The sequence below is a fragment of the Natator depressus genome, chromosome 9, assembly GCF_965152275.1.
Source record: "Natator depressus isolate rNatDep1 chromosome 9, rNatDep2.hap1, whole genome shotgun sequence".
Classification (NCBI taxonomy): domain Eukaryota; kingdom Metazoa; phylum Chordata; order Testudines; family Cheloniidae; genus Natator; species Natator depressus.
The window spans coordinates 98,326,170-98,337,958 of record NC_134242.1 but is presented as its reverse complement, the minus strand read 5'-3'; the positions used below and the strand labels follow the sequence as shown (position 1 = coordinate 98,337,958).

Below are 11,789 nucleotides of genomic sequence, written 5' to 3'. Positions count from 1 at the left end.
AGGGTGGCACTTGTACTCGGGGTTGTAAGGGCCTGATTCTCAGAGATGCCGAGGGCTTTCAACTCCACCGACATCACTAGGCACTGAGTGCTCAGTGCCCTTCCAGGAGGCGCTCTGCACATCAGAGGCCCAGGCCTATAAACCACAACAGAACAAGTGGCCCAGACTGCCCACGTTTTCCTGGCACAAAATGAGGACATTGCGCCTTCCCTCGGGGGGGGGGGGGGGGGGGGCCTGGCGGCACTCTGGCCTCTAATGTTACAAGTTAAAAAGTGAACCTATTAATTTTACCTTGAATGGGCTGTTACAGCCGTAATATCACTGCCCCTCTGCTTTCCTCAGAAATCACCAGACTCCATTGTGTTTATAAGCAGCTCGGCCTTTGGACATACAGGGTTAGCCCCTCGGGAACTGGGTTCGTGCCTTGTACAGCAGAGGGGTAGGGATATTCTGGTACTGCTTCAGCAGCAGCAGATCTCCAGCCAATGCAGGAAAAACTAGCCACTCACAGATGGAAAAGGCCGGCCAGGTTGTTTGGAGCACCCCCTCTGCCAGTGCAGGGCTGTTTATAGGGGACACGTTCTCAACCCACATTGATCTCGGTTTACAGTGACAAACTACGTCACTTGGGAGGCTATTCCACGCTCTAACCGATCTCGCTTTCCAGTGTTTTCTCCTGATATTTTGTCCAAAGTCTCCATTAATAAATCTCTGGCATAACTCCACTGATGTCAGTGAACTTACGCTAGTGACGAACATGACAATGGTATCTCCACTTTAGCCAAGCCAGAATGGCACTGTGTGCTGTGCAGGGCTTGGTCATCTTTCAGTTTACTCCGTTATACGAAGGACTGAGGTACTGGCAACCCTAATGTCACTCCTGAGCAAACAAAAGATACCAAAATGCATCCACTGATCCAAGGAGTTAAAGCTCTGAAAACCATCTAGGCCTGGTAAACTCAAGGGTCGTTTGTCTTTGTTGCTTGTTCTTTGTTTTAAAGAGCCAAAGCTCTTGGGAAATGTCTCTGATTTAAAGGTGAAGTAAATTACTGGGGTAGGCTGATGAAATGTCAGGGAATGCCCCCACCAAATTTCCCAGTGAATTCTGCAGCGTACTTAGTGGAGACAAGGGCAACTGGGGTGGCACCATCTTCCCTGGGCGGAGCGGGGGGGGGGGTATTTTTGTAATTTTTAATCAAAATTACCCATTCCTGGGGGTGGGGGAGGATTCCTTTACCCCTCTGAATCTGTCTCATGGCTTACTCATGTGTTTTGTGGGAGGGTTTGTTAATGGCACCACTTAAATAGCAAGAAAAACTGTGTGCCATTTGGAGCGAAGAATGGCACTGTAATGGACAGCAAAACTGGAGAAATTCCTTGTTTTCTGATGCTTTCTGAATGAATCTCCCTCTTCAGCCGATATCTAACTTTTTACTGACTGTGAGTATGTTTTTTGTTTATTACATGGCAAAGTTTCCCTTTTCAGGAAGCAAGACTCAACTCACTTTGTAAAACCCCTGAACTGGGCTAACATGACCGCTGTCCCTTCATAACATTTGTAAGACAGAATCTGAGACTCTGCTTGAAGGCAAATTCTAGATCTTAAAAGGAGCCATTTAAAACAAGCAATGTAAGCTGATGAAAACAACCAAACTATAGAAAAGGACAGAACATTCTTGTGTCGTGTTTTTCAAGCACATAATTCCTGTTTCCCACTGTAACATTTTTAGTAAAAAAAACCAAAACCAAAACCCCAAAACAAAAATACCCCCCCAACCCAGAAAACTACAGTATATGAAAACTTAAGACATAACAATAATGAAAAAAATGGTATTGAGTATACTTGATAATGATGTACACTTTAAAACAAATCAATAGACTATGATGTAAACAAAACAGTAAGATAACACTTTAAAAACAAGACAAACATTTATCCATCGATAGTATACAGTAAACCAACAGTCCACTGTGCAGATGCACTTATGATGGTAGTCATAAAATGATTAAGTGTGTTAAAGTAATGTGTTATAAAAGTCTATTATAATTGTCTACTTGTATATCTCATATAACAGAGCGCTGTTTGTTAATTGTTTCTATAGTGCTTTTTTTTTTTTTTTTTTTTGACATTCCCATTGATCAGTTTTTGGTTAACATGTAGGCTGCAACAGGCTTACTGTAGAGGTGGTCGAGGAAGAAATGAGGGAGGAGGGAATATATACAGAAAGGCCATGTGCAGCTTCCCACCGAGAAGTCCTGGAACTCCATAATTTTACTCTTCAGAATTTCAACATAGTCTGCTGGAGGAGGGGAAAAAAAATAAACAGTGAGAAATAGGAAATCAAAAATCATGCTCACCTGGTTTTTACATTTTCTAATGGGATCTGCAGACACCCTTACTGCAGCACACAAGAACTTGCTGTCTGTGTGCTGGAGAGATGCAATGTTTGACTCACTTAATTTTCTGATTTAGGGTGAAATTGCTAACACCACACTTGGTAGCCTCCTTAATCTGTACTTAGTGCTTTCCGTCCTCAGAGCTCATCGCAAAGGCTGACATACCAATCTACAGAATACCCCAGTGAAACGGGAAGGGGGGGGGGGGATTGGTCTGATTTCAGAGACGAGGAAGTGGGAGCAGAGAGAATAGCAGCCTGGCTTGCAGAAGTGCTGAGCACCTGTATTTCCCATCGACTTTAATGGGAACGGGAGAGGCTCAGCACCTCTGAAAATCAGGCTACACGTGACATAACCCATGCCATAGAAGGAGTCAGGGTCAGAGACAAGAGTAGAACCCAGGAGCCCTGCACTCAGACCACACCTTACTGGTAGCCAAGTGCTGATCTCCTTTATGTGCTTCTGGAATTCCCACCCTTAAAGTCGGGGACACAACAGTTAATGTTACAGCTGGGTTAGCCATCTTTGACAATGTCTTTGCCTCTGGCTGGGGAAGCCTCTGGGGGTACTTGAGATGTCTGGAGAACTGAGCTACCTTCAAATCCACTGCTATGTTGTTTACCCTCCTTCCATAGTGATGTCACCCCACACAGGACACAGCTCTGGAGAATCACTCTGCAGCTTGGAGAATGCTGATTTAGACCCTGACTCAGCAAAGCAGTCAAGCACGTGCCTCCCTTCAAGTGCTTACATTTATGCACGTGCTTAAGAGCTTTGCTGGCTCGGGGCCTGTCTGCCAATTCCCGGGGTGAAATCCCAGAGACAGAAAGGAGAGTTCATGGGGCAGTCCTTTATTCTCGGGACACTCCTGAGGAAACACTCCTTGTTCACCGACCTCCAGGGCAGGCTGCAAAGCCCATTTGCTTTCCCCAGCTGCAGGGGGACTGCAAGGGCAAGCATGTAAGTGCTTTACTGAATAGGGATGGAATAAGCATGTACTAAGTGCTTTCCAGGAGCGAGGCCTGTATCTGGGCATGCAAGTGTGGTTAGGTGTCTAACTCTTTGTCCACAAGGGCTTTTGGCATGAGAAACTTCATAGAGTTTCAGAGGCTGCTTTTGAAATGAGGAACCTAAACGTTTCAAGTAGGAGACTTCCTATGTCCTGGGAATGTCACAGACTCGGTCACCGTTTGAACAGCAAGTACCTGGGCCCCTTATGAAAAAACTTGAATCATACGGTTTTCCCTCACCTCTTAGGAAATGCTTCTCCATTACTGATGGTATAAGTCTAAGAACTCCAAAAAATGAGTCAAAAGGAAAAAAAAAGTACACTGAAATAAAGGCTCAAAAGTATCCCAAAGAGATCAAGAATGAGGTCAGGTTTTCTCTTTCAAGCCAATAAACTGCTATTGGGCACAACACTCTGTGCATGTGTTAGGGAAATGATTTAACACGTAAGGTGTCAAGTCAGTCTGGTGTTTCTGAAAAATGATGCACAACATAAAGCAGAAAATTGTCACTAACAAGGCTATCTCGGCATTCAGGCAGACGCTGGCAGGGATATGCAGACATGATTAACACTCTCTCCATATACAGAATAGTTTACTGAACTCAGTAGAAATCAAGGGCATAACCAGCCTGATCAGTTCATGTCAATTATTTCAGATATAATTACACAACTCCCTTCCAAATCTATTTCCAGAGTTTAAATGCAAGTATTTCCCTTTCATTTTTGTCCTGGGGAAAAGCCGGACCACATATTTATGCAAATAAAATGGCTTCCATCATCACATTCAGAGAACCCCCCCGTTTCTTTCCTTTAGTCTCTCAGTGGTAAAAACACAATGAGATCCCTATGTAAATAATAGCCTACACATGCAAACAACAAGAAATTGAAAATAACACTGATTCCACTGTGAATTTATATCAAACAAATCCAAAAATAAAAGGGCAACATACTCTACTATTCTCATTCAGAAAGCAACAGCAGACTATGAATGCACCAGGCTTTGCAAGGTTGTGGAAGAAGTATATTGTTTGCAGCCTTCAAGCCAATTACCATAGTGAACAAGAATCTCTGAAGGAAGAACACTAGGTGCCAGGTTCTCAGCTGAGGTGAATCCATATAACAACAGTCAAACTACTGAAGCTATGCCGATTGACACCAGCTATCTGGAGGGTCCTAGTTACTCAAGTTGAGTAAATCTGCTACTAACTGCAAACCATAGCTAATGCTTTTTAGCTGACTCTCGCTATCAAATTATTATTTATCCTCAGTAGCACATGTGCCATAAGAATGAGTTACACTGTGGAATTTGCTAAGTAGTTTGGAACTGTCCAGTACATGAAACGGTCATAGCAGAAGGGGTTTGGTACATTTTAAAGCAGACATTTTAGACTGCACAAAAAATGTTGTTTATCATAAACCCTGGACTCAGGTGTGGAATTCCTGTTGACTGCAAGTTCTGCATGCAGAGAAATGAAGAAGTAGGGTCAAGTGGCACTTTTTGAGGATTCAATACCCTTATATAAAAAACCCAACTGTAAATATTAACAGTTAAAAGAAACTTACTGTTCTATCGGAAACTTCTACATCTGTGAAACAAACATGCTGCTACTCAGTTCATCTACTGATAACTGGGATATCTACAGTAAAAAAGAGGTCACATTAACACATTTTCTTGAGATCATTCTATCCAGTCATTCTTCAGCGCTCGTTTAAGACTAATCGATACATATAACCACTGTTGAAGCAGTATCTTAGAGAACACGAACTGATCCCAGCATTTATCTATTTTAGCAGGCATAAATAACTACATAGTTATGTCATTATTAATGCCCAGTGGTGTACATGGTGATTGAACTTGGGAGTCCAACTCCATAGACTGTAAGACAGCAAAATGCCCTGTAAACTGCAGTTTGGAAGATTTAGGTATCACTTACAAAGAGCACACATAGCCATATACTAACACTGCATAGGAATTAGGGTTTTTCTTTTTGTGGCTGTATAATTATTAGGAGAACTAAAACTAGCAAAAACCCGAGACACAAAATAGTTATAGCTAGTGTAGGTAGGCAAGCATTTACAACAGGCCAATTTTGAGTTCAGTCCTTATTCAGGCAAAACTCCCATTACAGTCCACGAGGCTGTGTGTCTGAGTGAAGCCTGGTGAAAACCCACAGGATTTGCCCCTGTAGGTACTGTGGTATCATAGCGGTAGCAGTGCCCTGTAAAATAAGGTGATACCAGCTTTTCCTTTGAGTGGCTCTGAACCTGAGCACGATGATGAACTAAATAAAACTGCAAACATTATAACTGAACAAAACCTACTGTTCCAAACTCTACCCTGGCCTAATCGGGAGATGTTGTGGTTTATTGAATGTAAGGAAGCATTCCTAAGATTTTGCATATACAGTTCAGGACTGGTGCAGAAGCAGCCATCTCGGTTTAATACCTTCAGAGCAACGTTTTGCAGATAATGACGGCTAGGCAAACATGCATGAAATCCTTTATATTGATGGCACTGGCAAAACAGTACATACTATACATACAGTGTAAATACTGTAGGGATGGGTGACTTGCTTCTGCTTTAATACACTTGAACCTTCACCCAGGTTGTTATTTTAGAACCCAAGCTTGTTTTTTTTCACTTCCACTCCTGAGCCAGGACAGGGCATGCCAAAATACCACAGGAGAGCATGGTCAGTGTGGTATTTCTGGTAAGGACAGAAAGCAGGAGTGCTGTTAATCTTATGAGAAAGCCTCTTTTCTTTGTGAGTTTTACAGCCCAGTTTTGCACAACTCCCGAGGTCGGTAGAATGTGGAGACACTTCAAAGAAGCTTCCAGGCTTATGGATGCTTCTCCAACCTACATTTGAACCCTGGCCCTTCCAAGGCTCGCCCATCCCTGGGCTATCACCAGAATTACTTCAGAACCACCCAGCCCAATGAGCCAGTGCTCCCTCACCAATCCCAAAAGTATACATGCTGCCTTTCGAAGGGCCCAATACGGTGCAGGGCAGAGTGCCTTGTCGGAGGTTCCGAACGCCCTCAGCCCCTCAAGGACACAAAGGGACTTAGAGGGGCTCAGTACCTCACAGAAGGGGCTCAGCACCTCCTAGGATCGGGCCCTCAGAGTCATCTGGTTCTGAACATGTGAAAGAAAGCTATTTAAAGGGCCAAACCTGATTGGCTGTAGCTGTTGCAGCGAAGGGGACGCTGGTGGCAGGTGTTGTTGCTGCAGACACAGTGGTGGGCGTAGCACCGTGCATCATGGGCACTTTCAGTAGGGAACCATGGAAGCGACATACGGGAGGGTGGAGCGTTTATGTAACCATGGCAACATGTGGTGGATTTGGGGGCGTGGCAGGTATCACAGCAACAAGCCATGTGACATCGTCATGAAGGATACACCGGGGCGCAGCATGCAATCACAGTGCAAAGCAAGACAGCGTTGGAAAAAAAATAAACAAGAGAAAAGGGGAAAAGCCAATTACAATTATAATTAAGGAAAAAACTAAAACATTCTCAACACTTAGTACATTTATAAGCAGAACAATGATGTATTAGACTCGAAGGGCCAAATTTCCAAAGGAGGATGGGACGGGGTGTGCTGGCAAAACACTCATGTCACTGCGTGCATGTGGGTGGCCAGACATGCAGCGAATGCAAGTTCCCTTTGTGGGTGCATTTTGGAGAGCGCACCCATCCCAACCGGCTTTGAAAGTTTGCCCCCAATTATGAATTAAAAGTACATGGTGCACTTCATAGCAAATTTTCCGACAAGACATTGTCGTCATGGCACATATTACAGCTACGATCCCACTGGGTAACATGGCTAACAGCTGCAACATCCTTTTAAAGGTGTTCTCTCCCCTCTCTACAACAGGGCCTTCCCCTGGGTACAGAACAGAGCTGATGGCACTATGAATGAGGGACTGGCCACCTGAGCGCTGTACGTACAGATTCACCATGTTTTCTTTCTATACAATTCTAGAGGATTTGGCAAAATTCCCTCTTGGGGTGAGGAGGGGGGAAAAAATTCCAAATGTTTACAATCCACCTCAACAAAAACAGCCCCCGAAATGATAAGTGGACAGTACTTCTATAGACAACCATGACACACAGTAGAGATCTGTAATCTTTCTGTCGGACTCAGAAAGCTTTGCTTTTACATCACACAGCAGTTAGAGGAAGCGCTGCCAACACATGCAGATTGCATTCCAGTGGACAGCACTTTATAGAGGAAGGGAGACGGCTGCTTCCTGAGGAACTGGTGGGGACTTTACGAGCTACGACTGCCCTTGCAAACGTGTGCGATAAAGAGAAGAGCATGAAGATCTGCTCAACCCTTGCTTCTCATGCCAGAGCCCCATTAGCATCAGCGGGAGTTAGACAAGCACCTGATGGGGAGTAGAGACCCGTTCCAACTGGCCACACATTGGTCTGGCGATATTCAGATGAGTTTAGTATACATTCAGCAAAGGGGATTCCTGTTAAGAGCTTGCTGGCAGGCATTGATAATGGCGTGCACCAGTCTGTCCTGATCCCAGCCTCTCTGCTGTGGATCGCTAGCTGCCAGCAGCCCTGCTTACACAGATACAGACCATGGTTGTGTATGTGATTTTCTGTCATACCCTAACAGTGTCACAGGCTCCCTGCACAGCCCTGGGGGAGATGCTGGAAGGACTTTAGATCTGTCCTCTGCCCTGGCTGCAGTTATATAAACAGTCTTGGGGTCTAATGGTGTGGGTTGGGGTGGGTGCTCCACCCAGTGACAGGGGGATGGGGAACGAGGAGGGCCCTGCACCTGGCAACTGCGGGACGGGGATCAGGGAGGGCCCGCATCCAATGACTGGGGCATCGGGCAGGATACACTTGGGACTGGAAGTGTGTGTTAGGGCACACTCCGAAGCTGGGCCTTTGATCACTCCCTGTAGCCTTAATGGAAAAGCTATGAACCAAGGTACACACGCTCTTTTAGGGCAACATCCCATATGCCTTCTTCCCCAGCTGTCTGATAGGGACCCCGTTAGCAGGCTCCCAGCTTTACTCCTCAGAGCAAGGGCGAGTTACAGGACCTGATACTGCTCTCAGCGCAGCCTGAGTGGGCGGTAAGTGCATTGATGTCAGTGGAATCTTCTGAGAGGAGAATCGGGCCCAGCGCCCGGGAGATGGGCACTCCACCAGACCTTCATGCTCGGAAGCAGAAGCAATCCAGCCGGGTGTGTGTCTGCATTCTCCCTGCACTGCTCTCGCCTCAGCCTAGAACAGTACACGAAGCAGCAGAGCCCACCACATCCATGGGATCTGGTTGCTCAACTCTTCTGGAAGCTAGTCAATGCTGGAACCAGCGCCTGGCTCCACAGGCTGGCAACCTGCAGGCGTACAGGGCTCTGAAAGTCATGGCCACCACCGGGTGTTATGGCCTACTGCGTAGGAAAGGAGCTTTGCGCAGCTCAAGAGGTTTGGTAACAAAAGCAATAGCTCTTAACTCATTTCTGCTAATAGTCTTTCAGATCCCCCCGCACCTGCCCAACCTGTGCTCCTTGGAGAGTCTACATTTGTTTTAGAACTACTGCTCCACCCCTCCCCAATGGTATGGTCTGAGAGCACTGGACTATTACTGGTCTAGCTCCATCCCAGAGCGAAGGCCGAAAGTCCATCCTTAACTTACCCTGCTACACCCAGCTACGAGGGCTGAGTGAGGAGCCTCCCCCTACGGTTTGCACAACGATGTCTGATTCTTAATATGAACCAGGCACAATTACAGTGGGTATATGGGTCACGACATTCTGAGCCTGAACTCTCTGGTTCCAGCACTGACAGCAGTTCCTCCTTAGCATTTCCTTCTCGGGTGGGGTTCAGTCACAGTGTCAGTGTTATCTTGACGTGGGTTTGGGGATCTGCACAGCACACAGGCAATTTCCTCAGCAGCGTATTTAAGAGGCAGATCTCCAGCTGGCGCAAACCAGAACAGCTCCGCTGACTTACAGAGCCATGCAAATTTACGGCAGCTGAGGGGCTGGGCCTCTGTGCATCTCTGATTAGAACAACAATATTTTTTCAAAAAAAAAAAAACAGCGTTACGAGAGATTAAACATTCTCAGAGGCGGGACTCAAATCCAACCTACAATGTGCTGGATGCCTGATAGTCAAGCCACAAGAATCGTCCCATGGCCATTTCCTTTCACTACATGGCCAAATTCAGGCCACAAAGATACTTGTGCGTAAAGCAGATCGTTTTGTTAGTCACAAGAATTACCGCGTTGCACAGAAATGAAAGGGATACAACCATCTGAGCCATCAAGACGACTGGATAGTCAATCACACCACTCAGCCACCCATGTTCTCACGGACGCACAGTAACTCGCTGTCTCTTTCAGGTTAGGGAAAGTTGAGAAGTTTGTGTAGAGAAACCTACCAACGCTTGCAGTGGGAGTCATGCACAGTACTGACCCTGCACACCATGCAGTGAAGCGTGGAAAGATGAACAAAAGGGATATTTCATTAGTGAAGCGTTAGTGTTAGAAATAACTTTACTCAAAGCAGGTGTTCTCTTTGCAGCATTCAGTATTAAAGCACATGCAAAAACAGATTCTGCATATTGATATATAGATATTTTAAACTCAGTTTTAAGATCACAGCAAACCAAAATCATTCTTGGATTCTTGGGTAGAGAATATATTTCCCCTACCCCTCTCGGAATTAAGTGATGAGTTGCACCATGAGAGTTGGGGTCAGTCTGGACTATTTAATATCAAGCATGTCAGTTTCTTTTTTGGAGGGTGGGGGGAGGAACGGATATTTTAGCACAATTAACACATCACTTTGCAAATATACAAACTGATCATGTTAGAGACAACAGTGTTTCACCTGCAAGAATTGCACCTTCTGAAGTCTTTGTCTGGTGTAAGATGGGCAAGACAGCAGGACAGACAAAGAGGTTACTCTGCAAGCAGGTGTCGTTTGTTTAAAATCTCTATATTAAGCTGAAAGAGGCAGTTTGTCTGGTCTTGATACAGCCATAACAGTGGTGCTATTTCAGACATATGCAGTGACTTCCCTTGTGCAGCGCCCCAAATGATCAACTGTGCACCTGATCACTGTATAACTGACACAGGAAAAACGAATCGATGCAAACATTTTGCCTGGCCTCATGCTGGCACAGTCTGCCTGGCTGTCACCCTCCAACCCAGAAACTAGTTGTGTCTGAATGGAGCTGACCGCATAAAAGCAGAGGCCAAATTGCAGGGCTGCAGTGATGATGAATGTTCATATGATGGGGTGAGAGGCTGCAGCCCTATGGAAAACCAACATATAGCGCAGCAGTGTGGGGTGGGAATATTTTGATGGCTAAGGTGGACTCTTCGGTTCTTTGGAGCATCAAAGAAATCTGCATTTACTGGATTTGCTTTAAAAAAAAACAAACACACTTATTTTCTGGTTGATGATTTGGTCTGGTCAGACCAATGCTAAAGTCTCCAGATACTAGCAGGTGCCAGCAAATAGCCCTACTGTGCATCAGGCCCATGTGTGACTCCATTGTCATTAATGGGAGTTGAGCCTGCATGGGTCAGAGGCATGATATGGCCATAAGAGTTTGAAGCAAAAGCGGTTGTTATTGTGCTAACACCACTAATACGCCTCGCTATGTAGATTTTGGTCACCGTGTCTCAGGAAGCTGAGACATGGAGCCAGGCTGAGTGACATGGCCTGTTAAGAAATTCTCAGTGCTGTCTGATGAGAGGCACCTCAGGAATCAGATAAAACATATACCCCAGCGGAAGGAATAGGTCCTTTGGCATCTAAAGGAGTTGCTGTGAGGTCTGCAAATAGTACTTTGCAGAGTACAATTAGTGATGCTTTCTACTTGCTCTCTGTCTGTCAACATAAAAAGCTACTAAACTGGAACAAGTCTTATCCATTCCTGAAATCTGATTATTTTGAATTTAACGTGTGAATATTCCATCTTCTCTTTCCTAAAAGTTGTTGGCCTCTTTCCTTTATTAGCCAAAAACCAGAACATGCATGAAAAAGGGTTTAGGTTTCGGGAATCCAGATTTGATCGTCTAACTTGACAGCAGAAACTTCCTGTGGAAGGCAGATCTCATATCCCATTGCTCTCCCACACTGGGCCGTCTCTGGCTCTGAGGAGTTTTACCACCAACTTCATCTGGGACAGGCACAGGCCCACGAATGATTAATTTAAAAGGTGCTGTCAGAGGGATGTTTTTGTGTATTTCTGTAAATATCATTGGGCAGGTGAATGAGACATTCAGTGTTTAAAAAAAAAAAAACTAGGCACAAATTCTATGATGCTTTGGCAAGGAAAATAATATTAACATCGAGAATGTTCTCAAATCAGCCGTGAATAATAACTTAACTGGCTAGT

The 11,789-nt window shown here is 45.2% G+C and overlaps 1 protein-coding gene across 4 annotated transcripts in view; it reads right to left on the bottom strand.

The window, feature by feature from the left end:
• Positions 1-232: 232 nt before the first annotated feature.
• Positions 233-11,789, bottom strand: part of MBNL3 (muscleblind like splicing regulator 3) — a 75,825-nt gene continuing 64,268 nt past the window's right edge. For 2 of the 4 annotated variants that reach the window (XM_074962752.1, XM_074962750.1), the window contains 4 exons: positions 9,819-9,854; positions 6,580-6,674; positions 4,967-5,040; positions 233-2,297 (listed from right to left, as the gene is read on the bottom strand). In XM_074962752.1, coding sequence (XP_074818853.1) covers positions 4,984-5,040; positions 6,580-6,674; positions 9,819-9,854 — 188 coding nt within the window. In that variant the 3' untranslated portion in view covers positions 233-2,297; positions 4,967-4,983. The remainder of the gene's footprint in view (positions 2,298-4,966; positions 5,041-6,579; positions 6,675-9,818; positions 9,855-11,789) is intronic. The other 2 variants (XR_012640808.1, XM_074962751.1) reach the window with 2 other exon arrangements.